The 21,926-nt window shown below is 45.2% G+C and overlaps 1 protein-coding gene and 1 long non-coding RNA gene across 4 annotated transcripts in view; one reads left to right on the top strand and one right to left on the bottom strand.

Moving 5' to 3' along the window:
- The window catches only part of Igf2bp1 (insulin like growth factor 2 mRNA binding protein 1), a 43,819-nt gene that overhangs the window by 11,967 nt on the left and 9,926 nt on the right, over positions 1-21,926 (top strand). For all 3 annotated transcript variants that reach the window (XM_027924755.2, XM_027924754.2, XM_027924753.2), the window contains exons 3-5: positions 18,382-18,430; positions 18,866-18,917; positions 21,383-21,446. In XM_027924755.2, coding sequence (XP_027780556.1) covers positions 18,382-18,430; positions 18,866-18,917; positions 21,383-21,446 — 165 coding nt within the window. The remainder of the gene's footprint in view (positions 1-18,381; positions 18,431-18,865; positions 18,918-21,382; positions 21,447-21,926) is intronic.
- Positions 4,091-9,837, bottom strand: LOC139702439 (uncharacterized). The gene is made up of 2 exons (XR_011705050.1): positions 9,202-9,837; positions 4,091-5,858 (listed from the first exon to the last, which is right to left on the bottom strand). It is a non-coding gene; the product is annotated as an uncharacterized lncRNA (long non-coding RNA).

Raw genomic sequence — 21,926 nt, 5'->3', positions numbered from 1 at the left:
GACACTTCATCCTAGACAGTGTTTTTGGTACCAAGGCTTGAACCCAGGGCACTTAACCCCTGAGCCACATCCTCAGCCTTTTTTTTTTTGGTACTAGGGATTGCACTCAGGGGCACTCAACCACTGAGCCACATCCCCAGCCCTATTTTATATTTTATGTAGAGACAGGGTCTCACTGAGTTGCTTAGGGCCTTACTAAGGTCCTGAGGCTGCCTTTGAATTTATGATCCTCTTGCCTCTGCCTCCCGAGCTGCTGGGATTATAGATGTGTGCCACCATGCTCATGCAATGTGGGAATATTTACCTGACACCCTCCCCTGAATTGAATATTTCAATTATTTAATTTATATTTAGTAGTATTATCTCCTGTTTTGGGTGGAGAAGGCAGGCATGGGGGTTAAGAGAGAGCCTTCCTGCCCTCCAGTGTTACCAGTTTAGATCCAGGAAAGCTGTGGGACAGCATGGAGGCCTGGGGGATTATAATAATAGGAGTATGCCATCTCAGGACTAAGAGGAGAGGGAGGTGGTAGCTAAACTAGGTTTTGGAGCATAGGCAGAAAAGAGGATTGAATTAAGGAGAGCTTGATGGACAAACGGACAGGGTGGGATTTGTGGCAAAAATAATTTATGAGGGTGGGGCAGCATTCAGTAACTTATCTCAGGGATAAGTTATAGGTAGGTAGGTAGGGCAGTCACCCTGTTAATTTCCTTCATTGAATATCAATCTATCTATCTGCTTTGCTCCTAAGCACTATGAGAAGCAAGGAAGGTCAAAAGATGGTCTTTCTATAATTATAGGAAACTTATATTATCTACTCTAAGAAACTTATATTATCTACTCTAAGAACTCTTATTTCATTGAAGCCATACAAGAACCCCAAAGGCATTATTTTCATAATATAGAATAATATGAAGCCTAGTGGTACAAGAATGAGTAGGGCTAGATTCAACTTTGGCATTTCTGTCTTTAAGGCTGAGCTCTCTTAGGGGTGGGGCCAGGTGGTCCTCTCACAAGGTTTACTTTGACATTGTTGGGGGGCCATAAGCTTTGCAAATATAAATACAAACCCACATGAAATCACACGACTGCTTGCTCTGTGCTTCCTTTCCTTCTCAGTCGTGGAACACTGGCTTTCCATTGCATTTTCTTTTCCCTGTTGGGATTTTTAGGGCATCTCAAGTGAGATAATGGATCCAAGAATTCTCTCCCCTTGTCTGGGCCCCTAAAATTGGAAAGGGGATTCTATATTGGAGTGTGAGAGCCACAGAGAGGGAGCTGAAGCAAGTGGAGGGAAAGACCCGAGTGGGTTGCAGGGGCAGATGTCAGTCTCAGCCCAGCCCTCTCTCCCCCCAGCTGTGTCCTTTGTGGTATCTATTGTCATTGTTTTTTCCCAGGTTTCTGTTTCTTCACCTGGATCCTTGCCATCTCCAGAAACCTCACGAAATAAGCTGAATGAGTATTTTGGGTTCTAAGAAAGAACCTTCACACTTCACAAGGCACCAAGGCTGGAACTTTTGGCTAATTCCTGCCTCTCCTGTTTTGTTTGGTTTCAACTCAGGGGGAAATAGGAGCTTGGAGAAGAGGGCCAGGATTGAGATGGCTTCCCTCTCTTCTCCCCTGCCCCGCTGCAGGGACAAAGAGGTGACATTTGTTACAGGGATTGCAGAATCACAAGTCATAGTTGATACCATATCTTTTTTTTTTTGTACCTAGATTTAACACAAGGGCACTTAAGGACTGAGCCACATGCCCACCCTTTTTGTATATTTTATTTTGAGACAAGGTCTCCCTAAGTTTCTTAGGGCCTCACTGAGTTGCTAAGGCTGGCATTGAACTCACCAGGCTCCTGCCTCAGCCTCCAGAGCGGCTTGGAGATACATGTTGAGCAATAACTCACTTAAAATATTCTCTGGCAAGCAGGAGTAGGCTGCACAATGTAGTGACACTTGCTGGCTAGTGTCACCTGGGGCTAGTCACTTGACCTCTTTTGGACCTGCAGAATTGAAATAATAAATAAATATTCTGCCGTCCTTGGTGCTTGAGAGCCTCAGACCAGCATCTTTTTGTTGATCCAGGTTCATAGAAAGAAAGAACTGGTAAAGAGGCACTTTGTTAACTTTGAAGTACCATGCCTAGGTGCGTTATTAAATAACATTATGAATTGATGACACTCCAAAAGGGCTGGCAGATAAGGTTATTCTATCTACTCTGCTTGGGAGCCTTCCCTGTTGGCCATGGGGACCTGGCCTCTCCTGGAAGGCCCCTAAGTTCACCACTCCTCCCTATCCCACTCCCAGGCCCCGGTTCCTGCCTTCTCAGTGGGAGGCCTCCCCAGCCGGGTCTTGCCTCCTCCCGCAGCCCAGCCGAGGTCTCTAAGGAATGCCGCCTCCCGGGCCATTTTCTCCCCTCCAGCTTCTGCGGCCCCACTTCCAGCCTCTTCCCGGCTCCCTACCCCCAACCGGTTCCCACTTAAATGCTTGCAGGCCTGTTTGCAGGCGGAAAGCCCCCTCCCCCCACAGGACCACCTCAGTCACAGCCCTGACCACAGGGAGGTCGGGTCTGGATTTACTAAAGGACCCCGGAGGGGGAGCCTGTCCCGCGCTGGCTGCCTGGCTCACCGATGGGGTCGGATTTCTGCCGGTGGGGAGAGAAAGGGAGAGAGACTGACACACACAAAGGGCAAAGTCCTGGTCCCCACCCCCACCCAGCAGCCCCTGGCGCAGGTCCCCTCCCCCTCTGGGCCCTGCGCTGGTAGCCTAGGGCCCGCGGGGCCCGCCGGACCAGCTTGGAGCTTCTCGGACACCGAGGGTGATTTGGCTGGAGAACATTCTAGATTAACGGGGGGGGGCGGGGCGTTTGGGGGACATCCTTTGCCTCCTCGTGGCGCTCCGCAGCTGAAGCCCACCCAGAGGCTGGGGTGGGAGAGTGAGCGCTCAGCTTTCCCTGGTTAGGTGAGAGGGGCTGGGGGAGGGTCCGCCCCCATGGGGCACAGGCCTGGCCTCTCAGCTGCTCAGACCTTCTCAATTGCGGGCTCTCAGGACTCCCCTCCTCCCCCCCAGCTGCTGCCAGCCCTCCCCCACCCTCAGCTGCTGCCGCCCTTCCCAGGCACCTCTTTCTCTTCGTGGCCCAGACTGCTGGGCTTTCCAACCCTCAGGGGGAAGGCTGGGTCCGGCCCAGGTCCTTCAGGCTGCGGGAGCCCTGCGCCTTCTCCTGGCCGAGGGCGTTGAGAACCATCTTGGAAGGCGTTGTCAAACCTGCCGCTCAGAACCCTGAACCAGGAAGAAAATAAAAAAAATAAAAAAATAAAAAAATAAATTTCCTCCTACCCCAAGCCAGGCAGAAATCAGATGTACCTCCCTGCCAGAACTGCTCCACGAGGAAGAAACAGACACCTGGCTACCTGAAGTGTCCCACCAGCTACAGGTCTCTGTTGGCACCTGGAGGGGAGGCAACCAGAGCTCCTTTCCACTAATAGGATGAATTAAATTGTTACTATTTAATGTACACCAGGACACACTCCCATCCATATACAGGGAACACTTCTTCCAAACACGAAGTTCATTCTTAAGAGGGTCTTTTTGGCAGGCCCAAGTCACCAGTTGCAAAAAGTGAGCTGGTTTCCTTTTCCTTTCTTCTGATTTCCCCTCAAATTCCTCACCATGAGCTGTGCTCTCCACGTGCTGCTCTTCCTGAGGAGAGATTCCTCCTCTCCATTTCCAAGGCATCTCCCATGTCACCATCCACTGAGTGGCAGCTCCATCCTTAGACAGGTCTCTGGGCCCCAGAATGCCCGACCATTTGGCTCTTCGGCTTCCTGGGGAGATGCTGACATCTGCACTGGGATGAGAGCTCACCCAGCATCTCTGATGTGGTCTTTCCCTTTCTCAGCTTATTAAGCTTCCCTACCCCCAGGGAAAATCCCGGATACTCCCCACTGCCAGTCTGAGAAGGATGGGGAGCAGCATCCTCCAGGGCACCATTTCTGCCTCCACCAGAAAGGCCTGGCTACACTGGTCACCTCTTTTTCGCCATGTCCACATGAAAGATCCACAGATCCCAAACCCGGAACGAACCACACGAGACACTGGCTGCAAAAAGCAGGAGGCGTTTATTGTCACACAGGCGCCTGCGGGTGCTCAGCGAAACCTCAGCCGGAGCTTCGGTGAACTGGCACACCGGGCTTTGGGATACAGATCTTTTATAGGGTACAAGTGGGTTAGTTCTTAGCTTAGCACAGCAACAGCCCTTCTATTGGTTCCTCTGAATCCAGCAGGGGGGTCACCTAGTGGGTAAACTTGTTTTTCGACTTTTTGTTCTTGGAAAAACCCTAAAGTTACATCTTGCCCTTCTTGGTTCCTGTTTTTAAACTTAGTTCTCAAGTTTAGCTGGTAGGGCTGTCTGAAAGGAACATTTTGTGGTAGGGGGCCTGTTAGGGTTATCTACATAGAACATCTTGTGGTAACTTTGTGCAACACTTGAAATGCTATGGGCAGCTGGTGGGGCTTTGACATGGGGTTTGGGTAAGAAAGCATCCTGCAGCTTCAAGGCATAGGGGCTGGATTTCCTAATGTGGGGCCTGGGTCCTTGAGGTCCTTCATTTCCCCCTTTTCTTTATCCGGGATATAATCTTATATCCATTGATCTACCTGCTCAGAGTCCGGCACTTGCTCAGCTGATGGCTCAGGGTGCTGTGGGAGTACTTGATATTGCTGCGCGAGGACCATAGTTTGGATTACAGACAGTCTTTTTTTATAAATTGCATTAATTTGTTGAATATACAAGGTCCAAAGGTTAAAATTAACAGTAATATAATCAAGGGGCCAGCTACAGTAGATAATATAGTAGTTAGCCTAATTTTGAATAGGACCCCAGGGTCGTAGGCATTTTTGAAGTACATTTTTAGGCCCCATTGTTTTTTTTTTTTAATCCATTCCTTTGATGCCTTGCCTGCCTGAGTAAAGGTAATGTTTAAGGGGTTGCAGGCAAACGTGGAGCATGGCCCTGCCCCGTACCATTTTAGGTTCCTACAGGAGTCGATGTATGCTGCGGAAGATAGTGGGGGCTCTTGTCCCTTTTTTTTTTTTACTTGTATTAAATCCCCAGATGAACCTGGCTTCCATCATATATCCCTCATAGTTTTATATCCCCAAGATTTACAATAGTAACTTTCATGTTGTCCACATTTTTGTGACTGGGTTTTTTTCATCCCTAGGGCATATGTAGAAGGGTGTCTCCCTTAGAGCTGCTCTACACCCTGTGGGATGTTTTATGCAGGTGCAGCATCCACTGTAGACGCATGCTTCTGCCTCACTGGGATCATCAAAGTCCTTTGCCTTAGCCAGCAGGTAACAAAGATCAGGCCTTAGAGCAGGTTACGAAGCCCAAAGGGGGTATTTTGTGGATGTTTGGTTTTAAATTATATCTCCTGTCCCCGATAATATTTGCCATGTCTGGCTCACAGTTTGGTTAGCAACCGTTAGGGGAAATACAAAGCACAAAGCAAGGAAAATCAACAGCGTGTGAGTCTTATCTTTAGTGGATTTTGAGTGCGTTGCAACTTTCATTCTGGATCCGGAGAGGTGCCTGCGGACTCCTGTGGATGTGCAGCTTTCACGTGGGAGGTGTGGATCCAAGCGGTGATGCCGTCCACTTTGACTGCAGTGGGAGTGGTCAGCAGAATGGTGTAGGGTCCTTTCCACCGCGATTCGAGGTTCTTGCTCTGGTGCCTGCGTACCCAGACGGTGTCTCCAACTTTGAAGGGATGTGGCAGCAAGGGGGTTTTAAGTTCCTCTTTGTATGCTGCGGCTAGAGGCTTCCAGACCTCGTTCTGGACCAATTGCAAAGCATGCAAATGAGTCTGCATAGATGGGGTGAGGGAGGCATAGGTTTCAGTTTCATAAAAGTTAACAGCGGGAGGTGGGGCACCGTACAGGATTTCAAATGGGGTTAGTCCATGTGGGCCTGGGGTGTTTCGGGCCCGATACAAGGCTAAAGGTAGGAGTTGTACCCAGTCTTTAGTGCCAGTTTTAAGTGTTAATTTAGTTAAAGTCTCCTTGATGGTTCTATTTATCTTTTTTTATCTGTCCTGAACTTTGGGGTCTATAAGCACAATATAATTTTTAATTAATTTCCAATGTATTGGCCACCATCTGACTTACCTGGGAGACGAAGGCAGGCCTATTAAATGTTTTGTTTTTTTTTTTTTTTTTTTTTTTGGTCCTCACTATCAGGATCAAAGGGAGTAAACCCCCGATAAGCCTCTTTTAATTTCTCTAAGAAGGCTGTCGGAGTTTCCTTTGACCCCTGGATAGTCTGTCTTACCTGAGCCAAATTAGTGGGCCATCGCCCTGCTCCATGGAGACCCGCTATGAGTAACTGGCAATAGAGACGTAGGTGGTTCCTACCTGCTTCAGTCGCATAGTCCCAGTTTGGCCGGGTTAAAGGAAAAGCTTCGTTAATCAAATTTGCGAGTTGGGTGGGGCGCCCGTCATCCCCTGGCACATTTTTGCGAGCTTCCAAGAGAACCTTTTGTTTCTTCTCTGTGTCTAATAGAGAAATTTTTAATTCTGCTACTTAGGACTGGATAACCATATTAGCAAACATCAAGTCTACCTGCGTTGGCTAGAAATAAAAGCCTTAGACTAAAACTATTCTAGTAGTCCCTTTGACAGTTATCAGGCATTTCTGTCTAAGAATCTCTCTTGTAGCCTCCAGTCTACTTATTTATGGAAGTTACATTTAATTATTATTATTATTTAAGATGTCCAGGAACAGCTGTGCTTTGGCTTTTACTGTCTTTGCTAAGTGTTTAAGATGAAGCAAGTCAAACTGACTTTTATTTTTACCTATTGTTTATAGTCAGCTGAGTTATCCTGGGAGTCCTCGGGAACTTCATAGCAGCTTTTCAGTTCTGCTAGTGCCATTTGCGCTAGGATGGGTCCAGGCCTTGCTTGACCATATGGCTTCCCTCAGAAGCATCAGGGATGTCTCCCTTTTTTAATGATCCTCCTCTTTACAGCAAATGCACCGATTGGCTTCCTGTTCTCCACTGGTCTCATTAATCTCCTTGCTCAGGAGGTTATGTGGCCTAGAGTTGCTGAGCCCTTTGGAGAAGTTCCCTATTCCCTGATTCAGACTGACTCAGAGGGCAAGAGCCGAATATTGGTTTTCTTGGCCTTTTTAATTTAACTAATTTTAAAACTTGATCTTAAACATCCAGCAAATAAGTTAACAGCCTTATATTAAGAGCACTGGGCTTTAATGTTTATTTTTTTATCCTGTAGGTGATAACTCCTTGTCTTATGTTGGCCCAGGTTGTGTTCTTAAAGTAATACCTCTTTAAAATATTAATAGGCAATTTTTAAATCATCTATAAGTAAACTACAAAACAAAACTAACTAGGGTAAAAACATATTTAGCTTATATAATAGCTACCTTGAATTCTAGTAGGGTTATACATCATAATTTTCTGTTTGAGATCCTAGTAATCTTGGCACAAACCTATTTTTGGACACAACTTTAACTGTACTGAAATCTGGCTTACTTTTTTATAGCCATTTTCATATGTAGTGAGATGGGATAGAGCCTTATCTCAAGTAAGGCAGGGCTCTTTATAAATCTCAATTACTATAGTTCTGAAGCTGATCATTTTATAAAGTTTACATAAATTGTTGTTCAAGTTTACATGAACATTAGCTAACATAACATAATATCACACCTAAAACATGAATTAAAGGCTGAAAGCTTTTAACCTCTTATAGAAAAGTAGTGATGTACTTTTGTGTTTTGCAATAAAACCTTTACATTTTTTTTTTTTTAATTACCATATAACTTTAGAATACCAGCTTGATATAAGGTTCTTTCGAAGCTTTTACCTTACAGGCTTGTATACCTGGAAGATATGAACACATTAATAACACCATAATTATATAAACTTTTTTTTTTGTTTGTTTACATTAAGTTATATTTTCAGGTTTAGATGTTGGAAATTATGATACAAATTTAAGAAGCAATTTTTAAAATTTAAAATTTTATATCTTTTTACATTAGAAAAACTTGTTCACATAAAACTGGAAATAGAATCTCTACCATCAGAAGAAATTTTTTTAGTACCTTTAAGCCACTTTGCTTGTTCTGAAGTTTCTAAAGTAGCATTGAGTTACATTAAATTTACTTACATATTATCATATATATCTGAAATTAAGCTTTGAAAATTTTTAAGACTATTGTTATTTAATTATCTAATGTCATTTTTATGAGCCAGACCAACGTTTTAATTAAATTGTTTTTTTTTCAGGTTACCCAGTTCAAAATTGAAACTCTTTAATTTTTTTTTTATTCCAAGTATTTAAGTTTTCTAGCATGAACTATCTGAAATCAAACTAAACAATTGCTTAAACCCAACTTTTAACTGCAAGATAGTGCAATGCTTTAGAACTATAGGTGTAAAATCAAGGGTCTCAGTGTGACTGGCTTTACTGCATTCAGTGTTCCTTCTTTTTAAGTAAACAGAGGTGGTGTAATCCTTAAGATGTAGATAAGGACCCAGGGAACTCCCCAGAGCTAAATGGCTCTGGCAGCTGCTGGGAGTCCCTTAATCCTATCTTTTATCCATAGGATTAGTTCCTCCAGTTTGGTTTGACCTTAGGCATTAGGCATTTTTTTTTGTTTTTCTAACTTTTTAGTAGCCAGCTCCCAAAAAGTTTATCCTCTGCTTGCAGTTGTTTCGAGTGCTAGGCTTCCCCAAGAAAGCAGAGTGGGGACTCCTTAAAAGTCCCTTTGAGAGTGTCAAAATTTGTGACTGAAAATTTGGTTCTCATCTCTAAAGTACAGATATGAATCAGACAGGACATAAAACACAAAGAACGCTGCGCGGCTTCGGCACAAACCGAAAGAATCAGATGGCCTGGGAGAAACTGCTTCTCCGTCGCCTACAAAAACGGTGTATCCCTTGGAAACACCGGGGGCCCCAAAGAAATGGACCCCTCTGATCCCTGGGACGTCTCCCAGGGTGGCAGGGGTGAAGTCTGAGTTCGTCAACTCCTTCCCCGCCTGCCTCAGAAAGCTGAGTGATCACAGAATTACTTCAGAATCGGAATACCAATGACTATGCCTAGTCTTTCAGACGCTGCGCGAAACAGAGAACAGATAGCCAATAGGACAACAGGTTAGACATAGACAGCTCGAGCTGGCCAGCTTACCTCCCAGTGATGTCGAGTGTTCTCCGGATAGGGATCGGGATCGGAACCGGGATCGGGAATCTCGGTGGAACCTCCAAAATGAAAGATCCACAGATCCCAAACCCGGAACGAACCACACGAGACACTGGCTGCAAAAAGCAGGAGGCGTTTATTGTCACACAGGCGCCTGCGGGTGCTCAGCGAAACCTCAGCCGGAGCTTCGGTGAACTGGCACACCGGGCTTTGGGATACAGATCTTTTATAGGGTACAAGTGGGTTAGTTCTTAGCTTAGCACAGCAACAGCCCTTCTATTGGTTCCTCTGAATCCAGCAGGGGGGTCACCTAGTGGGTAAACTTGTTTTTCGACTTTTTGTTCTTGGAAAAACCCTAAAGTTACATCTTGCCCTTCTTGGTTCCTGTTTTTAAACTTAGTTCTCAAGTTTAGCTGGTAGGGCTGTCTGAAAGGAACATTTTGTGGTAGGGGGCCTGTTAGGGTTATCTACATAGAACATCTTGTGGTAACTTTGTGCAACACTTGAAATGCTATGGGCAGCTGGTGGGGCTTTGACATGGGGTTTGGGTAAGAAAGCATCCTGCAGCTTCAAGGCATAGGGGCTGGATTTCCTAATGTGGGGCCTGGGTCCTTGAGGTCCTTCACACATACTTAAGTTTCTTTCCCCCCTGATGGTTTCTCCCGCACATTTATCACACCTCAGATTTTTCATTCTCTTGGTTCCCTCTTCCCACTGTGTAACTCCACACGGCCAGTCCCCTGCAGGAGCTGCTCTGAGGTTAAAGAGTAAGATTCTAGGCAGAGAGGAAGAGGGGGAGGGGACACCAGTTGGCCCAGGCAGACTCAGAATTTGTCTGGAAACAGATCGGTTGTCCCAGAGCTTCTGTTTTGGCTTCCTCTGGCACTGCCCAGATGGGCAAGGAAAAAAAAAAAAGTCTTCAGGCTTTCTTGTCAACCCATTTATTCCTGAGATGAGTGAACTGAGCTAAGTATTCATGGCTGCCGCTTGCTCTCTACCCTAGTCAACACCTTAGCACCTCTCCCTCAGCCTACTCCTTGGCTTCCTTGTCTACCTTAGACCTAGCTGGCATTGTGTGCAAGATAAGAACTTCTGGTGACTACCCTTTTCCCCTCTTAACAGATCTCTGACAGCCATCCAGCCGTATTATAGGGTAGTTAGCTCTTCTGCAAATTAAATCTTTTGCCCAAATTAGAGCCGCATGCAGTAAATGCCAGTTGGCACGCATTTAGCCATACAGAATATGGGCATTTTTCCTGCTCCTGACGTCAGGCTCTATGAGCTTCTGCTGTATCAACACTCCTCCTCTTCTGAGGGAAAGCAGTGTGCTTTGGTAAAATGAACACAGACGAGCTTGGAGAGTGAGTTCTAGTTCTACTTCCAAATTGGCAAAGCTTTTTTCCTTTTCTCAGGCTCCTTTTCTCCCATGAAATAAAGGATGACTTTAGATCAGGCGTGTGGGCTTCCTGCTTTCCAGCCTCAAACTATGAATCTGATTCTTTTCAACTGGAAATTCTTGGTGATAGGTGAAGGGGTAGTGTGTGTGGTGTGTCTGTGGTCATGTAAGAAGCTGGGCAATCTCCCTTTCTCCTTTGAAATGTTATTACACACTGTTAGAAGACCCCTCCGAAAGAGAGCCAGAGGAGGTCCTGGAGATGTGCTTTTCCTACTTTCTTTTTCTCAGAGTTAGTACAGGAATCAGGGGACATGTGAGACTCTGGATATGCCACCCTTCATTTAAAAGGACCACATGCTCAGTGCCACAGTTACATTCCAGTGGTGTCCCTGCCTTCCAGTCCCTCCATACTGATGTTCTTCCTAGTATCAGAACCTAATCTGTTAGTCCCACATCACCTAGTAGGTCCCTGTTTTCCAACTTCTAGCCCTTACGCGCCAGCCATCCGCCGTCCCCGCCTGTCTGGCTGCCCTGCCTCTGGATCAGCCTGGCACAGAGCCCTGGGCATGGGGCCAGCTTCTCCTCCCTCCGCAGCCCCGCCCCCTTTCTCAACTAGAGCCCTGCCTGGAGCGTGCCAGGCTCGCCCCCTTCAGAAGTTTTCCTGGGCAAGTTCTTTTTGTTGTTTGTGTGTGCCACTTCTCCATCCTGTATATAGGGATGGGAAGGGTGGGGAGGAAGGACTGAGTCAGTGCAGTGGTGATCTTTAGAAAAAAGCAGAGCTGGGTCCTTTAGGACAACTTCCAGCTTGGAGATGCAGCCTGAAGGACTCCAGCTTTGTGAGGACCCTTCCACGCCCACATCAACCTCACTGGGACCCTTTTGTTGGAAGAGCCTGCAGAATCACTGTTTCTGAGGGCAGGCACCCAATGGACAGCCCTCTCCCAGTCAGCCTTGTTTTATCCCTCCCTGTTCACTCTGGGGTTCCTATGGGACTGAAACTGCAGGGAAGCAGGATCCTTGTCGTCGCTCTGTGCTCAGCATGCAGACAGTGCCCAGCACTGTGCAGTACAGATGAGCCACACAGAGGTGTTTTTTTTTTTGTATGTGTGTGTGTGTGTTGCTAGGGATCCAACCCTGGGTCTTGTGGATGTGCAGCAAGCACTCTACCAACTGAGTTGTATCCCTAGCCCTCGCATACTGAAAATGAAACAGGTGAAAATACTTCTTTGGTACCAGGGATTTAACTCAGGGGAACTTAACTGCTAAGTCACATCCCCAGACTTTTTTATTTTTTATTTTGAGACAGTGTCTTGCTGAGTTGCTGAGAGCCTAGCTAACTTACCGAGGGCTGGTTTTGAATTCTTGTTTTTTTTTTTTTTTGTGGTAGTGTGGATTGAACCCAGGGCCTTGTGCATATGAATCAAGCACTCTACCAACTGAGCTATATCCCCAGACCTGGCTTTGAACTCTTGATCCTCCTGCCTCAGACTCCTGAGCCACTGGCATTACAGACATGTGGCCACCGCACTTGGCTGAAATTACTCTTGAAGAAATTTTAAAGACAGCATATCGAAAAATTATTTCTGCTGGCCACTATGGCACAAACCTGTAATCCAGGGTGATGAAGAGGGTCCTAAGTTAGAGGCCCATGTCTGCAAATTAGCAGACACTCAGACCCCCACTAACTTGATGAGATACTGTCATGTCTCAAAAAAGCCTGGGGATGTACCCAGGTGGTAAAGCACCCCTGGATTAAAACCCTAGTACCCTCAAAATACAACCAATATAAATAGTGGTTAACGAGATTTTTTTTTTCTTTATCTTGGGAGGGGAGTATTCAAGTTTTAGGAATCCAGTGTGTATTTTTTTTACACTTAGCCCATCACAAAATCAAAGTGTTTTATTGGAGATACTCATTATGTATTTAGATTACATAAAATTCACAATTGAAAACATTGTACAAATTCTTGACATAAAATTTAAAATTGTTCTTCAGTTAAACTAGCCACATTGTAAGTGCTCCAAGGCCACATGTGGTTAGTGGCTACCATGATGGATAGCATAGGCCTGGAGTGTGGTAGATACCAAGATAACCTCTGTGGAATGGATAGCCCAGCAGCTGGACTTGTTCCAGAGACTGGGAGAGAAGCCATGGTAGCCAGCTTCTTGACCCAATAGAAATTGGTACCAGTTAGGTAAGTGAGTGGTGTGTTCCTGCAGTTTTGGAACATCTTTTTTTTTTTTTCTCACTCTTGCAACATCCTAGTGTAACACCAAACTTACTCACAGTGTAGCTTTTATTATTATTATTATTACTACTACTATTTGTGGTACTCTAGACTGTTGCGTGCTAGGCAAGAGCTCTGCCACTGAGCCATACCCAAGGCCTCCTCACCTTTATTATTTTTTAATTGCCTCTTACATCCTCCCTCACTATAAGGCTTGTCTGAGACTTGGACATCATTTACACGAAGCCCTACCTGTAGGTGTGAATGTGTGTCTTAACCTTGGATGGATCCCAAGGTTTTCATTAACCCTTAAAGTCTTGAAATTATGTGAAAATGGTTTTAATTTTTCTGGTGGGAGTGAAAAGAGTGGAGGTGGTGGCGCATGCCTGCAGTCCTAGTGGCCAGAGGCTGAGGCAGGAGGATCACGAGTTCAAAGCCAGCCTCAGCAACAGCGAGGCACTAAGCAAATCAATGAGACCTTGCCTCTAAATAAAATATATAAAAAAAAGGGCTGGGGATATTGCTTAGTGGTCGACTACCCCTGAGTTCAATCCAAGTAACCAAAGCAATAAATAAATTGTTTATTTTTTAAAAATGGGCTGGGCATGTGGCTCAATGGCTATGCAACCCTGGGTTCAATCCCTGGTGACAAAAGAAAGAAAGTGAACAGTCAATTAATTATTCAGACCATTAAGGCACAGATAATCTCAAATTGAGAAAGTTCTCCTGTTTTTTATTTAAATTTATTTATTTTAAATATTTATTGTTTTTAGTTTTTGGCGGACACAGCATCTTTATTTTTTTTATTTGTATGTGGTGCTGAGGATCGAACTCAGGGCTGCTCGCATGCCAGGTGAGCGCGCTACGGCTTGAGCCACATCCCCAGCATGTTTTTTTTTTTTTTTTTAATATATTTTTAGTTGTATGTGGACACAATACCTTTATTTATCTTTATGTGGTGCTGAGGATCAGACCCAGTGCCTCACCCGTGCTAGGCAGTGCTCTACCACTCAGCCACAACCCCAGGAAAGTTCTCCTGTTGATAGACAGGGTTGATACTTGCCTAGGGACAGAAGACCTAGGGAGATAGAATAATTCTATTCCTTGTTTTCTAGATGTAAGAAACTGAGGTTCAGTGAGTTGAAGGCTTGACTTGCCCAAGACCATATGTTGAGGCAGAAGCATGGCCTTGTGGAAGGTGGAGGTGAAGGATCTAATCTGAATATCCCAGTTTAATCCTACTTCCCCATGGGAGATGAAAGTCCAGGCTTGACTCAGAACAAGGGCTTCTGGGAATTGGGGCCCAAACTTGATAGGATTCTAAAACCTGCTGTTGCCACCCTGGTCTCAAGGAGCTCCTCAGACTAGGAAGGGCAGGCCATCACACAGCAGGTGGCACCTTACCCTGTGAGATGGGGGGGGGGGTATAAAGAGGTAGGAACAGGTTGGCAGAGACAAAGAACTTCCCAAATCATAATGTGATTTTAGAGAATAACATGTCACCGAACTAATAAGCTTAGGATATTCCATTAAATCACTTTTCAATAAAGTGTGGAAATACACAGCTGGGAAAAGAAGTTAACAGCTTAATGAGTCTTAGGTGGGATATTTTGGTTTATTGGAAAACAGCACCCTTGTGGCTGCCCTACTTTTCAATGTGTGAACTCTTAGTATTAATAATTGGTCTTCAAGCCTAACATGATGGAACTATAGCAAAAGGCTTTTTGTTTCTTTTATGCCATCAAAAATGTAGCACAGGGTCAGTGCAAAGAGCCTGGAACAGACAGATGTGGGGTTCAAATCCTGGCTCTTTTAGTGGCTGTGCGACTTGGTTGAAATATTCAGCCTCTTAATCTTGGCCCTGGTCCCTCAAACAGAAGCACTGGTACCACCTTCATGGGTAGTGGGAGGATTATATAATATATAATCTTAGGGTCTGGCAGGTGGTAAGTGCTTCTCAAATGTTAGATCTCTTTGTTATAAAATTTAATCAGGCTCTTCCCTAATTGTGACCCTTTCCCTGAAGTCCAGATGAGTGATACTAGATGAGTGATAACTAGATGAGTGATAGTAGAGCTCCCACTTACATTCCCTTCCTGGGCACTGGCTCCTGAGCTTCCCAAATCCCTTGCTTTCCTATATAGCCATATGTTGCAGTGACATTCTCTATTGTCTCTGTGTTTTCCAAAAAGAAGGACCACTGTGTCATGGTGGCCCAGTAGCATTTGAGAAGTGGGTTCTCTAATTGCTATGTATTTGGTGAATAGCCCTCTAGGGCCTTTTAAGTGTCCTGATGGGCAGGGCAGGCGGAGGGCACTGCAAGTGGCAGGCTGTGGGCATGCAGTTCAGCCTTTGGGCTGGTGCAGTCTTCTGCCTTCTTGGGACAGGAAGCTTCATTCTTTCATTCAACAGATTTTCAGCTCCTGGTGGTTGGTGCAGTTGATGAACCGTGGGGAGTTTTCTTTTGTTGAATAATGGGTGTTGCAGTTTAGGCACTCCAGGTACAGAGATGGTTCTCAGGGTAGGGGGCCTGTTATCTCTCTAGTATAGAAGGAGCTCATCTTGCCCTGGCAGATACTGGTTCCTGGAGAGAGAGGGGGTCCATTGGCCTGGGAGGTGGGGGAGCAGGAGTGGGGCTTTAGGCAGTAGTAGTGTTTTCCACTATTTTCCCATCATTTCAGAAGTTGTTGTTGTTTTTTTTTAATCAATGGTTGTCATCCCTCTCAACCATTAACTCTTTGTCAGCACTACTTGCTGACCCTTTTCCATTCTGGTCTGGATACCTGTAGCCATCTGGGGACTGGAACATGGATGAGCACCCTGCTTCATTCAGTTTTCTCTATTTAGTCCTTACAAAGGCCTTGCCAGTGTTTCTACAGGAGAAAACGCAGGTGGAGTGAAAAAGTGACTTATGGTGCTTCTTTTCCACCATGAGGATCCCCCAGGCCCTCAGCACCCTGCTTTGACCCAGTCTATCCTGGGCCTTCTGTACTTGTTTCTGGAATGAATGAGTCACCTAAAAGGTCCAGTGCAAGGGAATGCAGGTTACAACTTTCAGCATTGCCCCATGAGCTTTGGGGCTGAAATAAATTAGGTAGCATCAAACTTAATAGAAACCAGGCCAAGGGCCCAGAAGATAAAGTTTCTTCATGGCCTCAGCTCTTCCAGGCCCTCCTAGCTGTGTTGTATGGGGCTGGGGGCTTTGCTGAAAAGAGGCCTGGGGGTGGGGCCTGGAGTGGGTTCCCAGGGTGGGTGGGGTATGTGCCCTAGAGGGGTGGGGGAGGGCTGCCAGGATATCTTTTCTTTCATTGGCTGGGTGGCCCTGCCCTCCTCCCCCTCCCTCTCCTGGAACATTCCAGACATTCCAGACAAACTGCCTGCCATTGCTTTCAGGATATGGATTAACATCCCAGCAGAGATTTGATTTCACTACTACCACCCCTCCTGTTCCCCCTCCCTGCCCTGAAAAAAAAAAGTTTCTAAAACAGTTTGAAGAGGGAAGTGTTGACCTTTGGCCTTAGCTTATAGCAAGGGACAGTCTTGAAAGAGCTTACTTCAAATTAGGCTCCTGCAGTTGGGTTACATTAGGTCCTTATTGGCTTGAACACCCAGGCAGGCAGTCCTCAACTCCTTGCCCTTCATCCTGAAGTCTATACTGTTAAGGGAGGCATCATGGGTCTGGGATGTCCCTGTTATTTTGTTAAGCTAAATCAGTTCTCTCCATCCTAAAATGGTGTAGTCATTTTATTTATCCAGTTCTCTTGACAGCTTGAAAATAGTCTGTCCATCTGGTCATCCAAAGACTTACTGGAAATTGCTCACTTGGGCAGATGTGGGGCTTCCTCTTGGCCAATGGATTGAATCACAGGTTGGCCTGATAGAATCTGAGAATATGGAACTGCATTTGTTTCTGATCTTCACTGTTTTGTCTTGCTGTAATTAAGTCAAGTTCATGAACTAACCAAAGTAGAATGCCACAAAGAATCTCTTCTATTTCCACAAGTTATTTCATTTCAGAAAGGGATGTTCATTAGTATATTTTGTGGATAAAAATTTCCTATCAGAATTGCAGAGTTAGAAGGGATCTTAGAGAAGAGAGCCTTCTGTTTGCACTTTGTATCTGGGGAGACTGGTGAATGGTGTAAGCAGGACCAGGATAGCCAAAGTGGACACAATTTACAATTAGAATTTTAGCATCCCTTTCTCAGCTGAACAAGAGCTGGCCCCCATTGCACATCCTGCAGGGTACTGGGGCTTGAGGTTAAGAGTCAACCAACATCCCAATGGAGTCAGTTTAGGGGCTTGAACTGGACTCTGGCTTTCTAGTCCAGCTTTCCTCCAAACTGCGACTATTTTGTTGGACCTTGTTCTTGAACTAAGACTTTATGATCGATGATATCCAAAGACCTAAATGACAATTGACTAACACATCAAGCCAATTTAAATGTCTCAAACTCAGAGATTAGGGTATTGATTTGAGTGGTGAGCAATTGCCCTGGGATTCAACCCTGAACCTGAAAGCTTTCCTCAGGGAAAATGGACATTTTAAAGAGGAATTTGAAAGATGTGATGGAGGGGGAACCATTGTTTAGGAGAGGGAACTGGGAGAGGGGGAAGGTGGTGCTAAGGCCTAGCAGCGCAGCCACCTTAGTATTCACAGATGCACCTATTGTTACAGCATAAGTACTTACTTCAAACCTTTTGCTAAGCTCTTTACAAATATCTAACACCACCTACCACCTGTGAATAGGTATTATCCCTGCTTTACAGGGGAGGAAACTGGGCCTCAAAGAAGTTAAATAATCTTTTCAACATCAGTGCTAATAAGTGGTTTAAATCCATATCCTTGCCAAGGGCTTAACCTGGTTATTATCTGCTGTAATTTGTTTGCATATATTGTCTCCCCTAGAACCTGGTGAGCACCTCAGGCCAAGCATTTTGTGTTTGGTTCATTTCTGTGCCCCAGGCCTCTTGAATAAAATAGAGCATGAAGTAGGTACCATTTAGAGAGTTGTTAGATTAATTAAATTTGTCTTATTTAGCATGGCATTGTAGTGGCTGGTTGTGGTGACAAGAATGGAGTGAGAACACTAAGTAGTAACAAAACAGTTGTGACTTTTTAGGGAATTTTGTTACCTAACTGCTCCCAGCATTTGATTCTGCATCAGGGACACTTAACCAGTGAACACATCCTCAAACTTTTTATTTTTTATTTTGAGAACGGGACTTGCTAAGTTTGCTGATGGTCTCACTAAATTGCTGAGGTTAGACTTGAACCTGTGATCCTTCTGCCTCAGCCTCCTGAGCCCCTGGGAGTACAGGAATGCACCGCTGTTCCCAGGCTGTCTGTGGTGTAATTTGGTCTAATTTGAGACAACCCCATCTCCAAAGCTGCATTACTGAAAAGTTACTGTAAGATTTAATTTTGGTGACCAGAAGGAGCGAGGTTAAAAACTAGGACAAAGATTAGAAACTACTACTAGTTCACAGGGTCTTAGTTAAAACTCCCAGAGCTTTCTCTGACTCATTTCTGTTTTATTTCAGGAGTCGAAAAATCCAGATACGAAATATTCCACCTCAGCTCCGATGGGAAGTAAGTGGTTGGGGAAAGCTGTTGGTGGAATGAGGTGGGGTCAGGTGGTGGCATGTCTGGGTTGGCTTGAATTGAAAGGAGGAGTCTCCTGGGTCTGGGGTTGGTTGGGTCTCCTTCATCTTGGATTCCAACCTTTGGGCTATTTCTAAGGCTAGAGACATTAAGAAGGTGGGAAGGGTGTTCTTTAAATTTGGTGATGGTAGGAGTCGATAGGGCCCCAGGTAGCTGGATGTGCTTCCCAAAAAAGCTTTCAAGGCAGAGCTTCAGTACAACTCTTCAAAGATACTCTCTGCCACCATCATTGTTAGTCTACAAGGCAGTAATACCCAGTCCTTGTCTATGGCTCTGCCTGTGCCCTGGCGTTTTGGGGAGAGTGGGATCCTGACTTGGATTCTCACCCTTCTCTGTGTCTTCTCACCTTCTCCATGTTCCTAGGTACTGGATAGTCTGCTGGCTCAGTATGGAACAGTAGAAAACTGTGAGCAAGGTAAGATGGGTCAGGGTGAGAGGTGGGTGTCTGAGGAGTTGGGGACCTGCTCTGATTGCCATTCCGTGATAAAATAAGTACACCAGGAAGATCCAGATAGAATGGGATGTAGAGGGAGATTGGCTGGCATGGGGACTAGACACCAAGCCTCCTTTTAGCTCTACCGTTTATTCCTGGACCCAGGTTTTTTCTTCTGTCTCTTCTGTCTTCTATTTATCTAATCTATTTTCTGCTGGGGTTTTTGGGGATTGAACCCAAGGGCACTTTACTACCCAGCTATACCTCTTTTTAATTTTTGAGACTGGGTCTTGTTTAATTTTTATTTTGAGATTGGATCTTGCTAAGTTTCTGAGGCTGGTCTCAAACTTGTGATCCTCTGCCTAGCCTCCTGAGTTTCTGGGGTTATAAAAGTGTACCACCTTGCCTGGCTTGCAGCCTTTTTATTTTAAAAGTTTTTTTAACTTTCACAGGTGGCCCATGCCTGTAATTCCAGCCTCTTGTTGGGAGGCTGAAGCAGGAGGATCACAAGTTTCAGGGCATTCTCTGCAGTTTAGTGAGGCTCTAAGCACCTTAGTGAGACCCTGTCTCAAAATGAAAAATAAAAAGGGCTGGGGATGAGGCTCAGTGGTAAAGTGTCCTTACCACAATGCCCAGTACCTCCCTACCCCTCACCCCCCCACGTTTATTTTGTAGTTTTCTCCATTTTTGGGTTATGGCTGAAATTGTTAATTGGTCGTTTCTCTTCAGAAGCTCTTACTTATAGCTACATGTCTTTGGTCATTTTCATCTCATATGTATCTGTTCAGGCATGTGCTTGGCTCCAAGTAGATTTTTATTTTATTTATTTATTTATTTTTAAGAGAGAGCGAGAGAGTGAGGGGGGAGAGAGAGAGAGAGAGAGAGAGAGACAAGTTTAATATTTATTTTTTAGTTATCGGCGGACACAACATCTTTGTTTGTATGTGGTGCTGAGGATCGAACCCGGGCCGCACGCATGCCAGGCGAGCGCGCTACCACTTGAGCCACATCCCCAGCCCTCCAAGTAGATTTTTAAAAAATTTTTTTTAATATTTATTTTTTAGGTGTAGATGGACACAACACAATGCCTTTATATTTATGTGGTGCTGAGGATCGAACCCGGGTCCTGCTCGTGCTAGGCGAGCACTCTACCACTGAGCCACAATCCCAGCCCCTTAAAAATATTTTTCCCTTAGTTGTTGAAAGATCTTTATTTTATTTATTTATACGTGGTGCTGAGAATCGAACCCAGAGCCTCACACATGCAAGGCAAGTACACTACCACTGAGCCACAGTCCCAGCCTTCCAAGTAGATTTTTAAATGCCAAGTCACTGGGATTGCAGGCTTGTGCCACCGTATTCAACATCTTGAGGTGTTTAGATAGAGAAATACTGGTTTTGGTCACTTTGAGATTTAAATATTGATTTCCGTATTTGTGGAAAGGGGCAAGCTAAAAGTGATTATAACTGGTTATAATCACTTAGCTTATATTATAACTGTTGTTTGCCTCTCTGGAATGTATACTCCATGAACGCAGAGGTTCCTTTCTGTTTGTCAAGTCAGAATGTCACTCACCATTGAGTTGGGAAAGCATTGCTGAAGGCCAGAGGGGTTTAGAGGGATTTGCACTGATCTTTTGTGACCTTATCAGGGTCCAGAGGGCAGAGGCTTCATTTATCTAGTCAGTACCCCACACTGGGATGAGCTGGCCTTAGAAGAACCAAAGTTACAGGCACTGGTGTAAAAGACAGAAGGTTAAAAAAGCGTGGGGGGAAAAGGAAAGCCAAAAGATTGACTTTGATGGGATTCATGGCCAGTGTTCTGAGGCTATGATGACCCGCTGTGTCTAGTTCACTGCTAAGATGTTAGAATACTCCAGGCAGGAGATCTTCTCCTGGAAAAGATGCAGACAGATTTTCTTCTAAACCCTACAACATCCACTCCTGTTCATCCATGTAGCTGTATATTCATACACTTCGAGTGTGTCCTTGGGGATTTGTAGGATTCTAGAATGGATTTGGGTGTTCCCCAACCATATCTTAAGAGACCTTGTGATGTTTACTTCTTTGAATTGCTAATCTCACTCTCTGCGTTGATTTTTAACTAGTTTAACTTTCCACGGGTAAATCTGTCTCCCAGATCCAGGTGTGAGTGTATGTTGGGGGTGGAGGTTTGCCATTCTATATAGCTGCAGATGTGGGGGCCAGACCCTTTGTATTCCTGCTTTTCGGAGAGGAGGAATGCAAGAAAGTTAGTTTGAACTTTCCAGTATTTCTGGTGGAAGGGGCCTCAGGCAGAAACTTGACCATTTAGTGGAGTCTTTCATAACCTCCAGTAGCTAGCTGGATGTTTTCTTGACCTCAAAACCTGGTAAACTGGGCTGGGGGGGTTTATCTGTAGGGATTGCAGATATCACCTTGATAACCCTGTCCTGTTGTCTTTGCAGTGAACACTGAGAGTGAGACAGCAGTGGTGAACGTAACCTATTCCAACCGGGAGCAGACCAGGCAGTAAGTGCCCTGGCAGTGGGACTGGGGTGTCTTTGTGGGCCAGTGGTTATCTGATCCCTCTGACTAGACAGTTCAACAGGTCTGGGTAAAGTGTTCAGCTAGCTATGTGGGAAATCCCAGGCAGGCTAGGGTCTTCGTTGTGTTTCTCAATATTGACTTCAGATTACCTCCTCAGGGATCTCAAAGGTTCAGGCAGTCTTTAGGATTGATCACAAAAATACATAGAAGGAAGGAACCTAAAGCCCTCCAGGAAAGGTGGGCAGTCTGGGAGAAGCCCTTGGCTCTGATTAGGTTACTGGTTTCCAGGGAAATGTGGGATTCTTTGTGTTGGAGGCGTCACCAAGTGGTGAATAGGGGAAATGCTGGACTCAAAAGATTGTGACAGTGATATCCTACCTCACATTTGATTGTCCTGATGGTCAGGAGGCTGCCTCCTTAAAGCTTTTTTGTAGAATTTTTTCAGTCCCATCACAACCACAA

This window comes from Marmota flaviventris, chromosome 17, assembly GCF_047511675.1.
Source record: "Marmota flaviventris isolate mMarFla1 chromosome 17, mMarFla1.hap1, whole genome shotgun sequence".
Lineage (NCBI taxonomy): Eukaryota > Metazoa > Chordata > Mammalia > Rodentia > Sciuridae > Marmota > Marmota flaviventris.
This window is presented reverse-complemented; position numbering and strand designations above follow the sequence as displayed.